The sequence below is a fragment of the Morus notabilis genome, unplaced genomic scaffold, assembly GCF_000414095.1.
Source record: "Morus notabilis unplaced genomic scaffold, ASM41409v2 Scaffold2195, whole genome shotgun sequence".
Classification (NCBI taxonomy): Eukaryota; Viridiplantae; Streptophyta; class Magnoliopsida; order Rosales; family Moraceae; genus Morus; species Morus notabilis.
The window spans coordinates 8,270-32,308 of NW_010359712.1; the positions used below are offsets into that span (position 1 = coordinate 8,270).

At 34.7% G+C, this 24,039-nt stretch overlaps 3 protein-coding genes across 6 annotated transcripts; 2 read left to right on the plus strand and 1 right to left on the minus strand.

Moving 5' to 3' along the window:
• The first annotated feature begins 233 nt into the window (after nt 1-233).
• On the plus strand, nt 234-4,000 carry LOC21390183 (binding partner of ACD11 1). Its single transcript, XM_010095003.2, has 6 exons — nt 234-383; nt 1,562-1,645; nt 2,133-2,236; nt 2,317-2,392; nt 2,799-2,882; nt 3,094-4,000. The coding sequence occupies exons 1-6, from the start codon at nt 378-380 to the stop codon at nt 3,673-3,675; spliced, it is 936 nt and encodes a 311-aa protein (XP_010093305.1). The 5' UTR covers nt 234-377; the 3' UTR covers nt 3,676-4,000.
• A 1,012-nt stretch (nt 4,001-5,012) lies between these two features.
• LOC21390184 (cyclin-SDS) lies at nt 5,013-10,361 on the minus strand. The gene is made up of 7 exons (XM_024163585.1): nt 9,294-10,361; nt 8,988-9,155; nt 7,589-7,755; nt 5,960-6,088; nt 5,586-5,766; nt 5,162-5,206; nt 5,013-5,042 (listed from the first exon to the last, which is right to left on the minus strand). The coding sequence occupies exons 1-7, from the start codon at nt 10,359-10,361 to the stop codon at nt 5,013-5,015; spliced, it is 1,788 nt and encodes a 595-aa protein (XP_024019353.1).
• Nucleotides 10,362-15,412: 5,051 nt separating this feature from the next.
• LOC21390185 (vacuolar fusion protein CCZ1 homolog B) lies at nt 15,413-23,005 on the plus strand. 4 transcript variants are annotated; one of them, XM_024163573.1, is made up of 11 exons: nt 15,413-15,526; nt 15,644-15,849; nt 16,190-16,283; nt 16,632-16,815; nt 16,914-16,952; nt 17,045-17,172; nt 19,266-19,361; nt 19,573-20,028; nt 20,800-20,955; nt 21,738-21,967; nt 22,662-23,005. In XM_024163573.1, the coding sequence occupies exons 2-11, from the start codon at nt 15,665-15,667 to the stop codon at nt 22,690-22,692; spliced, it is 1,599 nt and encodes a 532-aa protein (XP_024019341.1). In that variant the 5' UTR covers nt 15,413-15,526; nt 15,644-15,664; the 3' UTR covers nt 22,693-23,005. The 4 variants fall into 4 exon arrangements, with proteins under 4 accessions (XP_024019341.1, XP_024019342.1, XP_024019344.1 ...); XM_024163574.1 differs by having other exon boundaries at nt 17,063-17,172; XM_024163576.1 differs by lacking the exon at nt 16,914-16,952 and having other exon boundaries at nt 17,063-17,172.
• Nucleotides 23,006-24,039: the final 1,034 nt, after the last annotated feature.

Below are 24,039 nucleotides of genomic sequence, written 5' to 3' on the forward strand. Positions count from 1 at the left end.
GGGAAGAAAAATAAATAAAAGAAAAGAAAAAGACATGAGAGTCTTGCAATAAAGCGCGTTGGAAAAAATAAAGAAAGAAGTAAATTTTGCCCAAACAATGTTTTTACTTTTCTCAACTAAAAAACGCGTCTTAGGAAACACGGCCATCAATCATCACCCAACCGTCAAAATTCCCGCTGAGAGTAAAGTATAAAAATAAATAATAAATACATAAATGAAACAAGACTAAAAACGACCCATTTCTTCTATTTCTCCGCATACAAAAATCCACAGATCTGTCTCTCATACTTGGAAGGCTAAAGACCCAATTGCTTTCTCTTTCTCTAACGTCCATTTCGGGCATTGCCGTTCGTTTTTGTGGATAATACATCGGAAATATGTCTGTAAGTTTTTTCTTCTTTCATTGATGTTTGGATTAGATCTTTTTGGTTTTAGTTGAAACCCATATCTCTGATTGATTGGCTTTTCTTTGGGTATATTTATAGTAGTTTTATGGGCAATGTGCTTCTTTTATCCCGTTTGGTTCCCGAGAAAATGTGGGGAAGGAATAATACCATAATGTCATTAACCGGAAACAATAATAGATAAAAGTAATCACTTTTTATGGAGAATTTTGAACATGAAAATTTGCCAATATGTCCTTAATTGACAATGCCAATGGATTGAAACAAACTCTGGAGTAGAATTGAAGTTTTTGAAAATCTTATATGAGACTTTCTTTAGAAGCCCTTTATTGGAAAATGGAAATGGGTGTCATTACATGAACCTAAACGGTGTCTGTTTTTCTGTGACCCACCAATCAAATTTCATTACCTTTTCAGAAGGGTAACATGTGGGTGATACAGATGAAATTCTAGTGGGGATTAGAGTACTGACACAGAGTGGTTCCTTCAGGCATATCAGAGCACCCTGTCTTTTATTTTTATTTTTATATTATTAATTAGGAGTTACTCTTTGACAGAATGTGTTTATAAACGTTAGATTTGATCATAGTCACGTTAAAACAAAAAATAAAAATAAAAATAAGCAAAACTAAACTTGATAAGATATGATAGTTAAAAGAGAAATGCTAACTTCACTCTTTCTGTCACACTTTCTGCATTCATATTTAACACGTGAATCTCTAGTCTCTAGTTAAAAAGCAGAACTTACCAATACGATAAGATATATCCTACTGTAACAATCACATTGGTAGTATTTTTAATTCTCTCTTTAGGTCTTATGAATCATTGGCACATCTCTACTTTTTGTTTTTCATCATATACTTGCCAAAGTTGTTGGAGCTTTCTTTACTACCATATCTAACATGAATAAAGTACTTTTCTGCTGTTATCAGCGTGAGCGCACATTTGATATTAGTATCTCTTCTTAGGCGACATTTGGTTTATTTATGATTACATACCTATTAATTCGGTATGTCAGACACTGATTTATTAGATTACTGCCGGTTTTTTTTTTTTTTTCCATTATTTTCTTTTGTTCTTTTTTGATCCATCAGCTTAATTTTTGTTGTTTTACGTTCTTACCATGAAAAGAACCTCATTGGAAATTCCATGTGCAGGCTCTGGTAGACCATAGAGATCAAGGGAATGGAGCAGTTCTGCAGTCAATTGCCACACCAATCTGGTCAATCAATGTTTCGGATGTGAGGAGAATCCTTTTTTATTAATAGGCATTGCTTGTTATCATTAACTATAGAGTTTCATCCACGACAATTGCAGTAATAAGCGAAATTTTTTAGGCATTCCCACGTATAAAACTCCCATTTCTTTTTGTATGCAATGCCACTTCTTAAACTAAGAGAATAAAAGCAGGACTTGTAGAAATTCTTAGGTTGATGGATTTCTATATTTCATGTAAGGTCTCTTTGAGAACGGAGGCTATGAAATTTTTAAAACAAAAGAAATTTCTATTTACTTCTTTCCATTAGATTTGCTTGGTAGGAATTCATTCGAGCTTCAAAGTCATGGTTGGCCTTAAAATTTTGATTTGACTCCAATATTTGCGATTTCAGTTTGTGCATAGTAGATAGATTTCTTTTCTTTAAAGCGAATTCTATATAGCTTAAAAATGCATTGGTTCTTGCTTCCTTTTGGACGAAATAGAAATTTTTACAACATTACTCTTTGCAGATAAGGACAGTGAGGGTTAACAACATTTCCCTAGCTGTTTCCGAGAGGGATATCAAAGAATTCTTTTCGTTCTCTGGTGATATTCAATATGTTGAAATGCGAAGGTGAGCATTTTCTTTTAACTGTATGGCTCCCATGTTATTTAAAAAAACTCATCTAAAGAAATTGGAGTTACATTTTGCAGGGAATCTGAAAGTACCCAACTTGCTTATGTTACCTTCAAGGATTCACAGGGGGCAGATACAGCAATTCTTTTGTCGGTAAGCTTATTTACCGTAAAAGAAGTGGAGATTTCCAAAATGAAATGTAAATGTTTCAGAAGGAAAATATGTGGACGAAGGTGTCAGGGTATATCAGTAACAAGCTTTAGTGTTCCCTATTATAGAATTAAGCATTTAAGATTAAATATTTGAGATAAACTTGACTGAGATGTGCTAGCCGATGGTTAAGATGAGTTTGATATGTAAACCGATTCCTATCTTGCATGCTTACTTAGATATTAGTCCAGTGATCTACTAAGCTAATCCTTATGTTTTTAGGTGTGGCATATAAGGCACAATCATGGAAAAGGCATGATGGGATGTGTTATACTTTGTTTAAACTTTGTGAAGCTTTATGGTTGAACTATTTTTTTTGGCTATCAAGAGTTGTAATTTTTTGTTTCAGGGAGCTGTAATAGGTAATCTTTCTGTTAGCATTACACCTGTCGATGATTACTTGCTTCCGCCCGAAGCTCTTCCATCAACCCTGGTAAGTTCTATAGCTGGTACACAATTCTAATTAGTGTATCATCAAATATGGCCGTTAAATCCTACAGGCAAGCTTCATAAGAAAAAAAAAATGTGGTTGTCGTTGGCCAGTAACTTAAAGCATCATTATATATACTTTCTTGTAATTGGTCCTAGATAGATAGCAACTTCTATTAAACATATTTGTATTCTTTTGTTATTGTCCTTTGAAGGAGAAAAACCCAACTACCAGCCCTGCAGTTAAGAAGGCTGAGGATGTTGTTAGCAGCATGCTTGCCAAGGGTTTTATTTTGGGCAAGGATGCGATCAACAAGGCAAAATCATTTGATGAAAGGCATCACTTGATGTCAAACGCATCTGCCACTGTAGCCTCAATTGACAATAAGATTGGCCTCAGTGAAAAGCTAAGCATCGGAAAGGCAGTGGTGAACGAGAAGGTTAGAGAGATGGATGAGCGGTACCAGGTATCCGAGATGACGAAATCTGCTTTGGCAGTTGCTGAGCAGAAGGCAAGCAGTGCAGGGTCTGCTCTCATGAGCAATCACTATGTATTAACTGGAGCTTCCTGGGTTTCAAGTGCATTTAGTGCATTTGCAAAGGCAGCTGAAGATGTCAGCATAATGACCAAGGAAAAGCTTGAGAAGGCTGAGGAGGAAAAGGAGGAGATTATTTACAGGGAAAGGACAGGGATAATCAGTGACTTTGCGCAGATCCATCTCGACGAGTCTTCATCAAAGGGGCCTCCAATTGTTCCGGTCAGTTCAGCTGATGACCACAAGCTTGAAATTATTTGAGAGATGAATTGTCACTCAATGATGAATTCCTTTTTGCATTTTTTCGAAGTGGTAGGCCGTGCCAACTTTTGTGTGGTGGGTGCTGTGTTGAATATAGATTGGCGTCAGATTTTTTTATTCAATGTTTTTCTATTTATTTGGAGTCCTCTTGTCTGGCTATGACAAGGTTACCAGATGAATTCATGTAACATATATGATAAGAGTCGATCAGAGAATTCTTTATGGTGTACAACGGGTTTTTTTTTTTTTTTTTTCCGGTTCTTGCATAGAATTCTATTGATTTTTTTGAAGTCAGTACGATAAACTTGTGTCATTCTTGTCATCATATTATGTTTTAGAATAATGCCTCTTGTTTGTAAATTGTATTCATAGCAGAACGTGTTTTCTACCTTTTTGTAGTCGTTGACTCATTATCAAATTACTAATTCTGAAATAACCAGCTAAAGTCGTGTCACTTTTATACAGAACTATTAAGTATTTCTTTTTCTTTTTCTTTTTTTTTTTAAAAAGGGTTTGATACTGACAATATAACGAATTATCACGTCGAAAACACCTATATTCGGACAGAGTGTCCAAAATTTTATCTGTAGATTGAGCTGAAAAATATAAACCCTAGTTACACTGTTTGAGATCTCTTGTCTGGTTGACTTTTCTTTCCTTATTTATTTCTTAGGGTTTTTTAAACAACGAAGAATTTTGTTGGCACCTCTAAATTATCTCAAAAGAACAGAGACCGTGTTGACTGCATTATGTAATTCTTGCATTTATTACTACAAAATCGTTGGGATTTATGTGGCTGCAGATCAACACACAGAAAATGAAGAGTAAATTTGTTGCTTTTAGACTGACATAATAGGCCATATGAATTTTAATAGTTGGCGTGGCATGCCGGAATTAAACATTTCCAAGCATCACTACAATTCATCTGACAACATCTGAAAAGCTATAATCATCCATATGCTAATGTCTAAGGCATCTGCTCTAAACAGTAAGGAGTATCTAAGAACAAAATAATTCATTTGCATAAGCCTCCGATTGTTGCATGGTACCGCAATTTTATCAACAGCGGTTGATTCAATCCAAAATATTGGTAGGCTATGAAAACTAAGAAGCAACGAAAATCTTCTCAAAGCTTTCAAGATGTATGCATATTATAGTTACATTGAGAAAAAAGAAAAAAAGTTCGCGTATCTATTACCTATTATTGTTTGTTGATGATGATCAAGTATTGTAGAAATGTCACTTTATCACCTTTCATCCATGTCTTCTATTGAAAGAGCCGACGAACAGTTGGTAATTGATGTTTTGTTACTTTTCCTGCTAGCTCGTACAAACTATCACACATACTTTAACAACCACTCGAGGCTCTGTTAAAATTTAACACAACATCAGGGACCTCAAAATCTACAATCTTAATTAAGATAATAATAAGATGAACGATCGTAATGATAGGAAGTTGTTATTTGTTATTGTCTAATGTTCATACCTCTATGCATTCGTGTAAGTCATCACCTTTAGTTCTGATGTGAGTCTGCAAAATCGCAAGATTCAAGTAAGAACCAAGAATAAATTTTCTATGAGGTCACTAATGAGAATACCAACTTAGAAAAGGAAGTACAATCCTTCAGAATCAAGCCATTTGTACATGAACGGAAATGTTTTAAAGTCACAAAAACAAGAAATCAGAAGTGATCATCATTTAATTAAATTTGAATTTCTAAATATGACTTATGCGGCCAAAAAAATGACTAAAAGAGAGAAGACATTATCAGAAATCCTATATGGACTAATATCATGCGATGAAATTCGCAATGGCAACACAGAACTATTCCCATCTGATCGATTGGGCACTTTGAAGACAATTGGTTCACACATTATTTTAATGTCATAGAAGAAACTCTATGAATTACCTCTATGACATTTTGTATGGAAGATTCGTCACTGCTTTCTAAAGAAGCGAGGATTACTACCGCAGCCGCCACTGTTGAGGGCATGTAGTACATCTGCACTTGGTCCGATAGCAGCAGCACTGCCAAGTATTTCGCCCTCTTCTCCACTTCTTCTTCAGCTTTAGCAGCTTTTAGGTAGAACCTATTGCAGTTTCCAAATACCCTTTACTAAGTACTAGTACTATTTACATTAAAACAACTCGAGATGACGTGAAATTCTCAACTTGGAAAAAAAAAAGGAAAAAAAGTTTATACATAGAAGAAATATTGACAGATATGACGTTTGTCCGAAGAATACGAGGGGAAAAGCGAAGTGAAGTAGGATAGCGTAGTACCATAAGAAATTAGAGATGGTAGGCAGGAAACACTGGAAGTTGAGGACCTCCTGAACAAGCCATTCCATGGCAACCACTTCGCATCTGCTGTACGTATTGTTTCCAACAATGAAATTCTTTCTCTGAACGCTGAAATGTTAAATATTAAAGAGATATATAGTCAGCGGATCTCCCATCAGTTTCGACAAACTCACCAGCTTCGAGTAGTTGTGGGAGCAGCAATATCTTATTGGAAAGAAAACGGAAAAAAAAGTAGCTGATTTAATATTATTCATGGTTGATCAAATTTCTAAACATAACAATAGAGAAACGTCAAATTGACCATCTGTTTGCTCAAACCGGGTTTTTTTTCATCATTATTTTTTAAGGACAGAAGTAACCACTTTTTTCAACGTCATATATATGATTCCTAATGCATGCATAATATGACAGTTGAACTTAGTGTTAAGAGTTTAAGGGCTTGTTTTTTTGAGTGAAAAACTCAAAAAAATGCAACTCGAGTTACTACTTTATTCGAGTTCATGTTCTTTTAAATTTAAACTGAAGGGCTTGTTTTTTGAGTGAAAAACTCAAAAAAATACAACTCGAGTTACTACTTTATTCGAGTTCATGTTCTTTTAAATTTAAACTTGAGTTTAAATTCGAGTTCAAACTCGAGTTTAGGATTAAAATTCGAGTTCTCGTTCACTTCGCTGATTCGAGTTTAGAATTCGAGTTGAGATGTGATTTTATATGAGAGTTTTTTACTGTAGTAAAAAAGTTAGATGTGATTGTTTGTGAGAGCTTTTTACTGTAGAAAAACTCGAATTCTAAATTCGAATCAGCGAAGTGAACGGGGCCCCCTTCAACTCGAGTTCAGAAACTCGAACTCAAATTAATGAACCATATTTTTTATATTCTTAAAAATGCTATAACTTTTTCGTTTTAATTCTGATTGAGATGATTTTTTTTTCTATGCGTTGACAACGAAAAGACGAATAAAACCCGACCCATATACCCTATTAAAATTTTTCATCAGCATTGAGTTTTTATTAAAATACTATCTAAATACAAATTCAAGTTTTGACTCACTCAAACACAAACTAAAAAAGATTCTAATCTCAAACCATAACTCAAATGTACACAACCAAACAAGTTCAACTCAAGTTATAACTCAAATTCGACTCAAGAATTATACTCAAGTTAAACTTCAAAAGAACAAGCCCTAAAACTCTAATGGGTAATATTATTTATTTCAAACATGTTAATATTATTTTTTTTCTTCTCCAAGAATTGTGCAATAAAAGTAAGACAAAACATCGATATAAAAAAAAAAAAACAAAAACAAAAACAAAAAATAAAACAGAAAAAAGGACAAATTGACAATAATCAGACAAATAAGGTTATATGCCATACTTGTTTCATCAATGAGTAATTTTTGTCTACTTTTATGGTTACGTTAACAAAGCAGGATCATTAACATTTTTATGAAATTAGGGGAGACATATTTTAAATAACCGTACAGGAGATAGTTCCTTTGAAGATCAACTTTTATAATTTTCTCTTTTCTTCTCCTTCTCAATGATCAAATATATAGTCCAAGTCTAAGGATGATAACAAAAAGCATATAAAGAAAGATAGAAGAAATACCTGTTATAGGGCTGATTTTCTTCTATTCTGGTGGCCAATGCAATACAAGCTATACCGACTATTTGAAGGACCCTTTCGCTTTTGAAGAACCCTTTGCTTAGGAATCGATCAAGGAGGCTAACTCCTAGGAACATTGTCTCCTGATGGAGATTTGTTTCCTTGCAGTGCTAGTTTGTTTAGAGCATGCAAATTAACGAATTAGCAATGAACTAATATATAGAGCGTACAATCAATATGAATAAATAGTTTTGGGCAATAAAAAATAATATATTGCATTTTTCGTATAAATTATTTTTTTCCCTATATATAAGTGAAATATGAACTAAAGTACTAAAAAGGAGGGAAAAAAGAATCGTTAGAGAACTTAATATTATATGACACACACACACACACACACACACACACACATATATATATATATATATATATAACATACCTAGTGACATGAAAGAAATGAATTATGGACATAACCACAAATTTCTCACAAGGAAATAATGATTGTTGATTATATATATATATATATATAATGAATATTACTATTACGTAAATTGGGTTCGGTTACATGCACGTTAAGTACGTACGCTGGTACGCAAATCTTCCATTTTTCTGCTTATTGTACCAAAACAAATACATGTTACATCCCACTAGTCCCTAGCAGTAATGTGTATTGTACTAGGTGGTCACAAATGATTACTTTGGGTTATTGCATGGTCTAATTTTTCATGATGGCATCATTTCGTTAAAGCGCGTTATCGAAAAAACTTTAAACATCGTCTATAATATGTACCTAATGGCACTATATAAATATATTTTTCATTATTTCCTTCAGAATATTTTTTTATTATTAATATTTTCTCCTTGAAGATTGATTTCTTTGATTTGGTTGCTTGTATACCTGCCGTTAATGTCCAAACGAAATCGTCGTTTTACGGTTGGAAAGGAAAGGATCTCTCACTCCTCCCGACACGAGAGGTACTCGTGAGCCACTACCTACTTGTATAACAAATTTTAACACAAGGCTCAAAATATATGCTTTAGCTCTAGGACAATTCTCTTCGACTTCAAGCATGACGGAATCAGTTTCGAGTGTGTTAGACATTGTCCATGCAAAGTCATATCATACTACGTGGCGTTAGCTTGTTGGACACCAAATCCTGTCGAGAAACATCAATATAGCAGATCTTTTCCCCTCTAACTAAATCTACTTCCCCCAAACGTGCTCTCAAATCTGTCTTATGAGTTTATTAGAGCACTGAAAGAATCAAATCGCCGCAACGGAACGATCTCTCCGGTTATTCTATCATTACGGGGCAATAAATTGCTTGTAACGAAGATTCGAAACGATAATTTGTTAAATTGTTGTAATGAAGATTGAAACGAACGATTGAGATTAACTAACCTGTACGATCCAATGGACCATATGCAACCGCTGCTGGAGGTTGAGATCGCCGTAATCCGTCGTGGTTGAGTAGTCCTCGACGTAGTCACGCAAAACCACAACTCTCTTCTCTCTGTTCCTCAGCATCTGATAGCTCTCCTCATCAGCCTCTTCTTCAAATCTCACAAACTTTGAGAAAATGAAATCAACAAACGAAAATAGGAAAAGCGTTCAAGAAAATGCAAGAATATTAAAGAAGGAACAACAGATTAAATACGCTTAAATACGCTTATGTATAATTTTAAAAATTAAATAGGAAAAACTTACTCTGGACTGATCTATGTACTCTTCTTCAACACTTGAGACATTTTCTGTTTCCTGAGGAGATGTTGATCGCCAGAATTCGTTTCTGTATTGAAGGAGCAAGGTGTAAGTAGGCGAAGAAGTTAAGTCTCCTTCTGATCGCTCGGAGAAGTCGCTTCGTGAATCTAGGAAAAGTGACGGAGTGTAATCGGAGAAATCGAGGTCCGAATTTTTCAGGAAATTCTCCCGTTGGAGCTCGGAAAACGCCGTTCCGTGGTTAGACGAATAGTCGGAGTGCGAGTCGTAGGAGAAATTCTCCGTACAAGCAAGGTCGGAGTCGATTCCGTTGCTGAATTCCGGCCTCTGTTCTATCGTCGATTCCGAGTTCGAAATCATAGACACTTCCTTATCCAGTAAATTTCTCGAAACTTCACAAAACTCCAATTCTTTTGCTCTGCTTTCCACATCTTTGTTAACCTTCGTCTTCTCTGCTACTTTCGCTTCCAAGCAAGATTCCGCCGCGGAAATGCACGAAATCACCTCATTTTCCTTGGAATCTGATAAATTGTTAACGTTTCCAGAAACAGAAATTTGTTGAAGGCAGGAAATCTCCGATGCCGTAACTTCTTTAGAATCCTCCTTTCTTTCAATTTCCTTCGAAATTTCACTTACTTTTCTTCTCTTATTCTTCAACTTCGAGCTTCTTTCTCCGGATACTCCATGGCCAGCACCAGTACCATTGGACTCCACGCACGAAGTTTCAGAAACCTCTACTTCAACCTCCTTCCTCTCAGCTTCACCGAACTTCCGCTTCCTCAAAACCGCCTTACTCGGCTTCCTCTCCAATCCGACCGAAATTCGGCTCGATTCGCACGAAACTTCGTCTCCGAAGTACGAGCACGAGCTCGAATCCACAGAGAAGCCCGAGAAACCAGAATTCTTAACACCTGCATCGAAATTAGTCCGAAGAAACAGTAAAATCGGAGAAATTCGAGTTCGTCTCCGGCGAGGGAGCTCCGACCGAAGCTTCTTCTTGGCGACGGACGGCATCGATCGGAGCTCTTGCTTCGCTCGGCTCGATCTTTTCTTCATTGGCGATATGAAAGTTCTTCGAAATCGGAGATTCGGAATTCTCGAGTGTTGAGAGGACTCGGTGGTTTGGGAGTTTTGGAATCAGTTTTAGAGAAATGGAACAGGGAGAGAGAGGGAGGCGGGTCCGAGTTCGTGTAAGCGGTTATGGAAGTTTGGGGGGTCCCACTTCAGCGTTTCTTTTCTTTTTCTTTCCCCACGTCCGTACACGGAATGATTGGGCTGGACTTGGGTTTTCTCCATTGCCTGTGTTTGGGCTGTAATACGCTCGGCCCGTGAAGAGTCATCTCCATCGATAGATCTGCTGCTCTACTTTTTTCTTTTTTCTTTTAGTTTTTGCTTAATAATTGCTTTGCGTTTAAAAAAAAAAATTTGTTCTACGTATTGGGTAACTAATGAAAATTGTGAGAATATTTTTAATTATTCTTGAGATAAATATATGTGTGTGTGTGTGTGAATGTGTGTGTGTTAGTGGAATAAGATAATAGTAATATTGGAACTTGGAAGCTTTTCAATCTAACCTAAAAAACTAGATGACAGTTTTTCTTTAGCGATATTTTATTTATCTTTTCTTTTATTTTTATATTTTAACCCAACTTGAAAACCACCAAACCGCCCGTTGTGCAGCTCTATGTCGTTCCAATACCATAAACCTACTAACTCAATAATCTAGAATCATAAATTAGAATCATGAGATTATAATTATTTTTTATTTATGTGTGTTTTTTGTGAGAGAAAATACTGTAGCGAACTATGAACCACCAATAATCTAGAATTATGAATTAGAATCATGAGATTATAATTATTTTTGATTTATGTGTGTTTTTTGTGAGAGAAAATACTGTAGCGAACTATGAACCATTATTCGAATCAGAGAATGAATCCTCCAACAAAACGAGCTCTCGTGAAATAGCGCGACTGTGTTTGAATTCTAGCATAAAAAATGTCGTTATTTTTGAAACACAGTGGCTAGCTTACTTGTGAAGCATAAAGTAAGGGTGCGTTTGGTAGATAGATCTAAAATTATAATTCTAGATCTTGGTTCAAATTAATATTTGTTTACAGTAATTCAGAATCATGATTCTGAATCATAATTCAGAATCAGTGTTTGGTTTAGATGATTCAGAAGCTGATGCGATGTTTTAAAGTAGCTTAAATTATGATTTTAAAACCACTCCCCTCTTGATTCAATGTGATTCAAACCCTTGATTCTGAATCATGGTTTTAGAATCATGATTTGAATCTAAAATCATAAATTATGATTATGATTATGATTTTAAAATTATAATTAGAATCACTCTAATTTAAATTTTTGTACTAAACGAATCCTAAACATAGTTAATACTAAGCCCCCTGCCTATTTTGTATGAAGATAGAATGGTGTGAAGGGCAAGCAAGCATGGGAAGTACTCATGAATAGTGCATATATCCTCTCTTATTGTCATCGGTTTGAACTACTTTGGAAAGGGTGGACAAGCCTATGGGCAGAGTTGTCCACGTTATTGGAATGGGTGATAACTAATGTACACTATGCAATGGACATGAAGAATCAACTCTCCACTTGTTTGCAGCTGTGTGATTTGCAAGAATGGTGTGCTGGGTTTATTGGCTTTTGAATCCTCTAGCTCATATCAAAGACTAATGGCATGTTTACCTACGCATAATTAAAATGGTCATGAATTAGAGTGGGCAAGATTTGAAGTAAGTAGGATTCAAAGTGAGAAATTGAAGTCAGAATAAATTATTTACTTGATGATAAGATTCAGAATTAGAGCCACTCAAAATCCCATTCATGAGTTTGCTTACACCAAGAATCAGAAATAACTAGTGTAAAAGTGCTAATATACCCTTTAAATCAATTTTATATTTTTAATTTAAAACTAAATTGTGTAATTATTATATTAAAATTAATCATAATTAAAATATTTAGTATAATAATAGGGTAATATAATAATAACTATAAATTGTACAGTTATTTAAAATGTAAAAATAAATTGTCAAAATTTAAAAGAAAATAAATATAAATAAAAAATACAGTTAAAAATTAAAATATATTATTAATTTATTAAACAAAATAAAGTATATATTTATTATATTAAAGTTAACAATAGTTAGGCTAATAATATAATATTAGGCAAATAAAATAATAAATATATGTTGTAATTATTATTTTTTGAATTTTTTTTAAAATTTTATATTTATAAGTAAAATAGGAGTATGATTGCAATTTAATGTTAATATCAATAATGGGAGTCTCAATCCTAAGGGGGCCATGAGAGTGCCAATCTCATTCCTTAGTCTCAAATTTGCGTGGGCCTATTAATTCCAAGATAAAAAAGAGCAAGTTGTTGGGCCGATTCCCCTCGATTAGTCATGTTAGGACACGTGTCACCTTATTCTACAAAGACGTATCATCGAGGCTCGAGAGGGGCATGATGCGACTTATTGCTCAAGGTAGGTAGTCGACGCATCCGGGGTGGATGCGACTATACATCAGAGATGGCGTGGCTTACATCTTGAAGAAACCATAACCGAATGCTCGAGACACACCTTCACCATATGGTCGACGCATCCTGACACATTACTCTATCCATTAGACCTCGAGGTCGAAGTACGAATAAGTACGGACGAAGGACATTGCTAGAGTGTCACGCGCATACAAATTGTCTGATGTACGAAAGTCCAAGTTTGACGCTTTGGCACATGCAACAGAATGTTGGGAGACTGTCACTCGATGCCAAAAGTACGACCTGGCACTTCTGAGGTACAGTCCCAAAGGATCCCCACGATGGGTCTAGGGTTTCACACCCCGGACAGCTATAAATATTAACTTTGATCCCTTCATAAGGCATTTTGCATTCCACTATCACACCTCTCAAATATCTTGACAACACAAGACAACATCAGAACCCCTCTCTCAAGCAGGTGTCCGCGTACGTCATGATGGAGTGAAGAGGCTGACGATGGAAGTGACAAGGTACGAATTGGTGTTAGGACTAACGCTCCAACACAAGTAAACATGGGATTGACCCCCATTTTCTACTCCTATTCCTTAATCCTGATAAGCAAACATGTCATAAAGGTATTTATTCTAATGAATGTCTATTGGTGATCTTATTTGTAAGAGAAAATATCACCTTTTCTATAACTTTTTTTGTCACTTTCTGTATTTACTGTTTGACACGTGAACTTTATCATCTCATTTTCTATTTAAATAATAATGTATCAAGTTAATAGAATCTACGTGGTAAACACATATTAGGCACTAGGCACTAACCCAACAAGTCACAATTTCCACTAAGAGCACGGAACTAACAAAACTCACAAGTAAACGATGAATGCTAAATACAAATGTTTGTTCATACTCTTGTTCATATGTTAATCTCATTATTTGCCACTTATCACCCTAATTTACTCAAACAAACTTACTAAACATAAAGTCATTCTTTTATACCTTATTTACAAACTTGCCACTCGTTTTTTATTGTGAAACCCAACCGATATATCTTATTAAAAAAAAAAAAAAAAAAAAAAAAAAAAAACAAAAAAAAAAAAAAAAAAAACACCGGACGGATTGTGTGATTTCATAACAACCCTAATGAAAAAAAAAAAAACCAACGACATATAAGATAAAAGCACCGGATTGTGTGATTTCATAACAACCCTAATGAGGAGTAATATCCCCTCTCTCATCAAAATTCTTATTACGAAAGGTATTATGTTCGTTTGAAATTCACCCTTAGCCATGTCAAAATCCTCTTACGAGAGTCATACAAGATTTTTTTTATTGCCGCTTTAATCGGTAGTGTTGACGCTGAAAAACTCAAGGTAATTCGTTATTATTCCTTTTTTTAAAACTTGCGCTATGAAGAAGAAATTTCTAACTAAGATGCACTCTAGGACTTGATTCTTAATTATTAATAGGAAGTAAATAGACAAATATGAAAAAGAAAAATAAACCATAAACTCTCAAACTAATTTATCTCCACTGTAATCGAAATGAGTATTTCTCCTTCTTTCAGTTGGGCGTGGGTAATGGTTTCTGATAGTCAATAGATCAAAGAGAATGGCATTTTCGATATTTAAGTTTATAAGTTGGACTTTGTTTTAACTAGAATAACAAATGTCTCATTCATTTCATCAATTTGAGTTTTTAATTTTAATTTTACTACAATTAAAAATTCTCACAAAAAATCACATTTAATTTTTTGTACTAAAAAACTCTCACATAAAATTACATCTCAACTCGAATTTGTGAATTGAACGGAACTAAAATCTTTTAAATTAAAAAAAAAAGAAACGTGACAACTTGTGGAGCAATGTTTGAGAATTAGTCTGATTGAGCGTGTCCCCTTAACACGACTCTAAGTAAATTTAAAAGTAAGAAAATCCTATAATAAAAAAAATTAAACTTAAATTTTTATAAAAAAAATACTATAGCAAAAAATTAAATTTGTGATTCGAATTGTGAAATTAGGTCTTGTTCACTTTGCGGATTCGAGTTTTTAATTTGAATTGAGATTTGAGATTTTTTAAGAACTTTTAACTGTAGTATAAAATATTAGATGTGATATTTTTTAAAAATTTTTAACCGTAAAAATTTAAAATTAAAAATTTAAATCGGTGAAATGAACGGTCTGAGGTGAAGAGAAAGCTCATCGAGTGGTTTTTTCCTTTTTTTTTTTTTTTTAACTGAGAATTTCAAATAAGGAAGTCTTTTTATTAGATAACTGAAGGAAAATAAATGTCGAGTTTTCAATTTGAATTGAGATTTGAGATTTTTTAAGAACTTTTAACTGTAATATAAAATATTAGATGTGATATTTTTTAAAAATTTTAACTGTAAAAATTTAAAATTAAAAATTTAAATCGGTGAAATGAACGGTCTGAGGTGAAGAGAAAGCTCATCGAGTGGTTTTTTCCTTTTTTTTTTTTTTTTAACTGAGAATTTCAAATAAGGAAGTCTTTTTATTAGATAACTGAAGGAAAATAAATGAAAAAGAAAATAAATTTTATAAGGGTGCTGCTATTAGTTAGAACGTGTTTCATTCGAAGGTTACTGACAGATTGTAATAACGTTCTTCTCTGACTCCATGTTTCAACAAACAAAAATTTGGGGAAAATTAGGGCTTCCGATTTGAATTACATTTCGTGTTCAATCACTCTCGGTTAGTATCGCAAATCCAATCGAATTATCTAAAGCTGCGATTTTTTTTTCCTGAATCGCTTTGATTTTCAATTCAATTCCGTATTTTGTTCTGAATTTGCGATGTTTCGGTGTTTAGGTTAATCAATTTGAGCAATCCATGGGCTTATCATCTGCTGCTACGACAATGGCGGAGGGTTTACAGCTTTGCGTATTCGATTTGAGGAGGGGACAGCAAGAAGGGCAAGAGCTGGACAAGATATTGTTCTTCTTTCCGGCTGATTTGCCATTTTCGACGCAGCTTTCTGTGATTGGCCTCAGCGAAGGACTCATCACGTTTACGAGGTCTGTAGAGCCCTTAAAATAGTCGAATTCTTTCTTTAGGAGATTTGATTTTCCCAATTTTAGTTTTGTAGGATGTGTAAATGTAGGTTGATGATAGCTTGAAAGAATCAGAATAAGGAAAAAGGGGAAAAAAAGGGGAACAAAAGGAATATTTGCTGATGTTTTAGCTATTGTGACTATTCAGGGAAAAGATTTTATTTTTCTTAAATGTTAGTGGGTGTTACTTTGTATGAATGATGCTGTCTAATTTATTAATAATTACCACTTGATTTTCTAAGTGGCTGCTTGTCTATGTCTTCTAGTCTTGGCGGTTTAAAAGAATAATATAAATACTATGCAGAATTTTCTCTCCAGAGGCTGCTTGTGAGGTAATAGAAGCAGAGAGGCACTCCCATGTTTTTTACGAGGCAGAGCCCGACATTTGGATGGTGATGGTACGTTATCCGTTGACGACTAGTGATTTTAGACTTTTAGTGGCTAACTTTCTTAGTTTTTCATATACGTGATGGTAATAGTTTGTATTTGTGTGTATACTTTCGTAGAATGCAAAATTCTCATTGATGGATTCATTATTGTGTAGCATTGCCCATTTCTGTGAAGTTTCAACATTAGTAATTCCAATAAAAAGGATAGCTTGATCCATTCTAACTTGTTTGTAACTTTGTATTACAATGTATATTGCATCTTCTATTGGAGTTCATACCAACTAGTAACTACGTAGTAGTTGTTTAATGCTGATTTACCCCGTAAGCAATTCTAATTATCAATCAACATTGTGGTAGGTGGTGGAGAAAAGTAAAGAGTCAGAAGCTATTTGGAGGGTTGATGCATTAAGAAAGGTTCTCATGGAAGTCCATTCACTTTTTACAATGTTTAATGGATCTATAAGAGCATTGCTCGAGAAAGAGCCGGGTGGGGAGCTAGTGCGATCTCATTTGTACCCTTTCGTAATGGATTATCTATGTGGTAAGTCATTTTGTAACGGTTTGCCTACTGAATCGCTGATTCCAGTTTTCTATTGTCCTTGGTTCAAAATATTTCATTGTAAAGTCACTAATTGCCAGCATATCAAAAGCGGTCTCCATTGGATGGGTGCTGCTGGGGTAATTCTGATGTTGAAGTTTCAGTTGCTCTCCATTGGATTTTTGCTACCTAAGTAATGCTGAAGTTGCTGTATCTCATTCCTTATTCATAGTTTTCCTCTCTGAGGCAGATTTTCTTGCTGGGAAGAAACTTCTATTGCCATCATTCCGTGACTGTTTAAAAGAGCGGGGAACTGTACAGATGCTGACTGTGGGGCGGGAGGCTGCAATTGAAGTTCAGGTTGTTGAATAAAAATGTTCATTAATCAAATGTTTGTGGAATACCTAAGCTGCTTCTCTCTCTCTGAGATAATATGTTGAAATTTTCAAGAGTATGTGGAGCTAGATCGAAATTCTAATAGTCCAACTACCCTTTAGTTAATTGGCCGCTTGCAATGTCTCACTGTTACCAAGTTAATTTGATCATAAAATTTCACGGTCTTACACTAAGTCTAATAAATCAAAAATTGGGCGTGATTGTGTTTTCTTTGTAGTTGTTTTATTTGCTGTTTTAGGTGATAGTAGAGTGCAATTTAGTACTTACTGCTGTGTATGTGTGAGCATTTAAGTGCTGTCCACTTTCAACCAACTCTTCAAATGGTTTTGAAGTGTATGGACTTTGGATTTTTATAGTATTGTCTGACAATAGGGGTACTATTAAATTAATTAAGCTCTGCTTGCATATCTTTAGCTAAAAAAGGGCTCTATTCCCATATAAAGTTTTGTGAGTCGCTTAAACTTATGTAATATCTCAGTTTTCTGTTATTGAGTATATGATCAAGTTGGCTTTGTAACTGTATCTTTTCTAAAGTTGTAGGATTATAGGATTCTATGATTGCATGAGCTTACATTTGTGGCAACATTCTTCTTAATTCCTAGTCCGTAAGAATGATAAGCAAGATATGAAAGAAATTATGTGATTCTTGATATGCCTATTCATAAAGAATTTATTGACCTGTAATTTATTTATATCAATAAAGTTGTTTTTCTTATAAAAAAAAATAAAGAGTTTATTGACCTTGGGCTCTCATAGGTCTTGCTCCATAATGGGAATAGCATTAAACTACTGAAGAAAACTTCATTATTTTCAATAAATCTCCACCCATCTAAAGAGTTTATTGACCTTGGGCTCTCATAGGTCTTGCTCCATAACGGGAATAACATTAAACTACTGAAGAAAACTTCATTATTTTCAATAAATCTCCACCCATGACTTACCCTGGAAACTACAATTAGCTTTTCTAGCAGCAATGTGAAGGTAGTTTCCATGTTCTCCTATTTTTTACATACTCGAAGGATAGCTACTAAAGTTGACCTAGACATAAAACCAAGTTCTTCTTTATCAATTATCGTCATTCCTGTATAAATCTGATCTCAGATACTATTCCCTAAAGATCAATAACATGCTTCAATGGTTTTCTCCAAGGATAGTTGGTGTAATCATGGCTCTTGTCATTATTTTGTTCCTATAGTTGGCAATAGAGTCTCACTTGCATAGTTGTGCCTATTAGGAATTTATTTGTTTTGTTCTTTTTGAAAGGCAAGCCGACAACCTTATTCACCTATTCTAGGATGCCGATTTCAAGCATCAGTCACCATTAGGTCTGACGGCTTGTTGTAATGCAATCTCTTCATAGCCTTTTATGGTTCAACCAGTCTATTTAGTTGTATAACTCTTTTATTTTGTATTTTTATTCTTTCTAACGCATGGAACCGTAATCCACTTTTTATTGGTCCATGTAAACCCTCGATAACCTAGGCCTAACCCTAAATTGGGTATCAGGTCAATCTGAAGGTGCTAGACAGCCAAGCTAAGGCCTCCCAGCTGGGAAGGATTGTGCTCAACTAACTCATCGCATGCCTGTTGGAAAACCTGTGATCTTTGTAATGAATGAAAATGATTTTTATTCCTCTATGTTGCCATGAATTACTCGTTAAAAGAAGTTATTTATTTCTATTGTTTCCTCATCGGAGTGAATACGCAGTCCTCCGTCACGGCCCTTGCCTCATATACTTCAACTGTTTTAATGACCTTTATAATTAAGATTACTACCAGAATATCCTAATATCCGACCATGTTTTATTTATCCCCTTTTGTATATTTGGCTCTTAACTTATCAAAGAATCCACATCAAATCTTAAAACTAGCATTAACAAATAAACTGTGGCTTTCTTACCTGATTTTCTACCTCTTGGAACATACTGCATTTCTCTCACGTGAAAAATTTTATACCAATTCTCCTTTTGGCTTTGCTATTTGAATATTCTTTTTCTAGTGTATTGGCTATTAAATTAGTACATTGTCCATATTAATGACGCTTTCTTGTTTTGCAGTCACTTGCTAGGGTAATTGAATCCTGTACTGGGAACGCGCCATGCTACTCGATGATTTTGTTTCAGGATCTGCTGGTGTCCACAACACTTTCTCCTGTATGGTTAATTTTATAGATCTATTTAATCCTGATTACTTTCTATTTTATATCATTTTCCCTTTCATATTACTCAGAGCATTAAGGACATACTATAGAACCGAATCAATTTTCTTTTGCAAGAATTTTCAGTAGTAGGCATTAGGCAACATTGCTTACAGCAAGAATTTTCAGTGGTGTAATATGTGGTGATTTTGTTTTTTCTTTTCCAGGATGACACAATGAACTTATTTACATACGCTGTTCTAAGATTGACCCCACGTGCATTATCTTCTGGTGTAAGTTCATGGTCCTATTTAAGGAAAGGAACTGCACCTCATGTGGCCACTGCATCTATGTTATCCCATTACCGTACTATTTCAGAACAGTTTTATGCCTCTCGTGATATCTCTTCTGCCGTAGATAATGGTAATCGAGTAACACGACCCTTACGTCATAACAAGTGGTCAAAGGGGAAGGATGGTTTTCTTGTCACTGATATTTGGGGCATGGAGGCTGGTAGTTCGGTTGCTTCAACTCCAACAGTGTTGCTTCGCCAGTCAGAGGATAGAATGTATCTATGTCCTCATCAGCATAAAAACCTCACCATAGTTTTTCTTGTTCCTGTTTCTTCCATGCCAAACGGGGAGCAAGGTGTTTCAGTGATGAAGCAGCAATTTCTTGAAAATGTAAGTTCTCTATGCTTACTAGTAAATATTACATTATAATTCATGCAATGAATACCATCGGATTATGTGTCACCAATAGTGTATTATTTGTTGATCTTTACCCGAGTCCATAGAGGTCAACTATGCAAATTAAGCAAATTTATAATGTAGGTAGAGGTCAGCTAGGTATTACCTATTTCTTAAAATACACACCGTTGAAACTGCCACATCAATCATTTATGTATGAGGGGTCCATTATGGGATCAAAGTGAATGTCACTCAAGTAGAAGGTAAATATGTAGAAGTTGGGAAGAAATGGAGAGTTCTGCTTCATGAAGCCTAAAAGATACGTTCAACATAGTGAAAGCTTTGAAACCGATACAGGGTCGAGATATTAACTACTAATTACAGTTCCAATTCATTGGTAAAATGAGCTGGAAAAGGGAATGCCTCATGCAAATGTCTAAGTTGAAGCAACAGGTCTTTGACTATTTAACTTAATGGTTCTGCTGTACTGGCGCTGTGTAAGGATGCTATCACTTAAACGGCTTTTAATATCATTGATGGATAACAGTCAATCTTCATGCTGTATGGTTCATACCAACACCCTAAATATATCTTTCTCGTTGTAAATATTAAATTCTTGCCTTTTCTGTTGGATATTGACTGAATTCCAATTATTATCTTTACTTGTTTCCTGATTTTTATTTAGCATTCTTCTTAAGAAATTATACTGGGGACTTCGAAGTTTATCAGTCTTTTAAGCTGATTATCTTGTTACCTACTTACCAGGCTGCCCTGAAAATATTGAAAGTTGAAGAAAAATTATCAAAGGGATGGGGTGGTGAGAATGCTTATCACGTTAGTGGCTATCGTTATTTACTTGTGGATGGTGACAGAAATGTATCAAGGGCTTCTCCTCCTGGAAAAGTTGCAACGCTTACAAAGGTAAAGCATCCTGCTATATTTCATCTGGGTGAAAAGTCTTTTAATATAAAGAGTGGAACCCTTTTTACATTATTCCACATCATTATTTGACAATATTTGATTTCATAGCGTGATAGCATTTAGGTTGAAATGGATGCTTCCTTAATAGCTCCTCTTTAATGCAGTTAGTCTTTTAGGTATAAGGCATATGTAGATCAAACTTCACCACTTTCAGTTTCAGCCCAGAACCTTAGTTCAAATAGTTGTCAACAAATGACTCGTGGGAAATGTATAATTGATGTGCTGTTGGTCGGACCATTTATTTCATCTCTTGCTACTTGTAATACCTCACACTTTCGCAGTCTATTTCCTCCGACTGTGTTCGGCAATATGAAGTTGTCTGTATATAGGCTTCTGCTACTGGCTGGGAATTTGGTAATGAATCGACTTTGAAAGAATTTTTTTAGTCTTTTCTATTAAGCTGGGTGACATCTAGGGCCTAATGTAAGTGGTTTCTGCATCAGATGGGATGCTGTTCATTGAACTGACTAGCTCTTATCTTTTTCTGCCAATTCACAATTTGCTTATCTAAGCTTTATTCTCTGATGTGTTGTTTTACCCGAAGTTATCCTTGTCAACAGGCCAATCAGTTAGTCATATTGCTTTGCACGTTAGGTCAAGTTTGAGCTCCAAAGCCTAGTGCGAAGAATTTTGGACCTGAATGGTGGCTTCATGTTGCCTTTCTGTTTTACCGAATTTTTTCATGTTGCCTTTCTGTTTTACTGAATTTTTTCATGTTGCAGGAATCATTTCTGGCTTTAAATAAGCTTAGAGAAGAGGTTGATTTGGATAAATCTAGAGCACAATGGGATAATGCTGGTCATGAAAAAGAACTGGAAGTGAGCATTAGAGCAAAAAACAATGCTTGGGTTATTGCTAGGGTTACAAGAGGGAAGGAACTTTATATGGCACTAGAAAAAGCCAACGAAACTCTTCTTTATGCCTCCAATGCTATTGAGAAGTTCAGCGACAAGTACCTTTTTTTTTCCTTCAAAAGAGTTTACACCGCATCTGCTTGTCATAATCTTGCACAACTTTTTGAGTGCCTTTTGTTTCCATGAAAGTTATTTGTAGTTGATATTTCGAATGGGAGTTTTAAAATGAAACCTCTTCTTTTGGCTAAACAAAAGGGATGTACTATGCAGTGGAAGATCTGATAAGACCTATTAGATTCAGATTCATAGCCGATGATTCAAAACAATGAAAGAGATACGTTTGAAGAAAAATATGAAATATTTTCGTGATGTTTTAGAAGAATGAAAGAAATATATTTCAGGAAAAAAGAAGTAAAAAAACATAATTTTTTTTTTTTTTTTTCAAAATAATGAAATGAGTCCGTAATATGCAACTATGCATATAAGATTCATTCGTTGGTCTTTGAAACAGTGGTGCAGGCCACTTTTTGAGTCATTTATATTTGTAAGTAATGGAAGGATTTTTTAGGAGATAGATCATGATGCTAGTTCTTAGCATCCTTGTGAATTTCGACAGATGAAGCTTTTGAGGAATCTCCGATATCTATAACCATGTCAAAAGCAATCTCCGATATCTATAACCATGTTAAGTTGTTGCCCGTTGGAAGAGTGTTTCGAGTCGCTAGTGTCTTATGATTCTGATATTGCTTTGGATTTCTAACAATAGAAATGTGTTGTTCTTGTGTCATGCAGGTACTGCAATGGAGCTTTTTCGTTGGATTAGGAGGCATCTTTTGGTTTTTGACGTCAATATGCTCGCGTTCTTGGCGAGAATCGTTGTTAATATAAGCATAAAGCTAATCTATGAGCGCACAAAATGAAAGAGGAATGATTGGTGTACTCGCATGTTAAGCATTCTCCTGGATCCTGCCTCAACGCTCCACAATTGAAATGGTACTCTTTCACAGCAGTAATAGGTTCAGCTGTGACATCGTTCACAAGGAAATATAGAAATAGTTTTGTTATATATTTGTATCAATACTCGTAGATTTGCAAGGCTTTTTTAAAAATAAATAATAAATCGTAGATTGTCAGCTTGGTTAATCCAGATTATCGCTGCTTACAACACTCTTGGTTTGGTTCTGAGAAAAGCCAGACAAATGAATATTGAACATATATTAGTGAAAAATGTTTATGGAATAGGAGTAGCAGAGTAATTTGTACATTACTCCGATTGATAATGGCCGATGATATTTTTGACTTGAAATTTAACTCGGGTCTTTAACAAATTTTATGTGGACCGAAGTAGTTAGGAAAAATATTTTAGATCTAAGCCTTCAGGAAAGTTTAATTTCGAATAGAAATGCGTGAAAAATTGAAATTCATATAGCCGATCTTAATTAAGTTGGGATTAAAGTTTGTTGTTGTTGTTGTTGTTGTTTGTCTTTAACAAATTTTGAAAGATGTTTCTCTCCCATCTATTTTCCCTCTCTCTCTCTTCTCGCCAACTTTTCTGTCTCAATAATGTTGCTGCCAGCGTCCATTGGTGACCCCAAATCTAACATTCATAGGAGGCTCCATGGTTGCCTATAATTGAACATCCAGTGTGTACATATTTGTATTAAACAAACTACTTTAATTTGACTTTAAAAAAAAGCAAAACAAAATGGAAATAGAGAGCGAGAAATGGAGAGAGATTTTTTCAACTCTGGATCTTTAGAGTTACATTTATAATTTGTCGTTCTAATCGATTACACTATACTAGCAAAAAAATAATAAATAAAATTAAATGTACTAATTGCCAAAAATTAATATTGCAAGTTGTCAATCTCATTAAGTTCAGGGAATGAGGAAAAAAAAAACTATTTAAAAGCATGTCATTGTCCATGATCGAAAGAAAGCAAGTAAACTTGATTTTGAGGATTCCCAAAATTTGCACCGACATAAATACTTGGCCACAAGGAAAAGAAAAGGATAAAAGGAAAAAAATCAAACCATAAACTCACTGAGTGTACCATATTGAATGAGAGAAAAAAAAAAATCCATAAACCTCCTCGGTAATTAACAAAACACCATAATTTCATCTTAGATTTAAAAAAAAAAAAAAAAAAAAAAAAAAAAAAAAAAACAC

Coding starts and splice junctions, on each gene's coding strand:
- LOC21390185 (XM_024163573.1), top strand. CDS start 15,665: ATGGGCTTATCATCTGCTGCTACGACAATGGCGGAGGGTTTACAGCTT. Junction 16,284..16,631: donor CCGACATTTGGATGGTGATG/GTACGTTATCCG, acceptor ACATTGTGGTAG/GTGGTGGAGAAAAGTAAAGA. Junction 20,956..21,737: donor AAGTTGCAACGCTTACAAAG/GTAAAGCATCCT, acceptor TTCATGTTGCAG/GAATCATTTCTGGCTTTAAA.
- LOC21390183 (XM_010095003.2), top strand. Junction 2,237..2,316: donor CAATATGTTGAAATGCGAAG/GTGAGCATTTTC, acceptor TACATTTTGCAG/GGAATCTGAAAGTACCCAAC. Junction 2,883..3,093: donor AAGCTCTTCCATCAACCCTG/GTAAGTTCTATA, acceptor TGTCCTTTGAAG/GAGAAAAACCCAACTACCAG.
- LOC21390184 (XM_024163585.1), bottom strand. CDS start 10,361: ATGAAGAAAAGATCGAGCCGAGCGAAGCAAGAGCTCCGATCGATGCCG. Junction 7,756..8,987: donor TGGTCCATTGGATCGTACAG/GTTAGTTAATCT, acceptor TAAACAAACTAG/CACTGCAAGGAAACAAATCT. Junction 5,043..5,161: donor ACTTACACGAATGCATAGAG/GTATGAACATTA, acceptor AAATTTTAACAG/AGCCTCGAGTGGTTGTTAAA.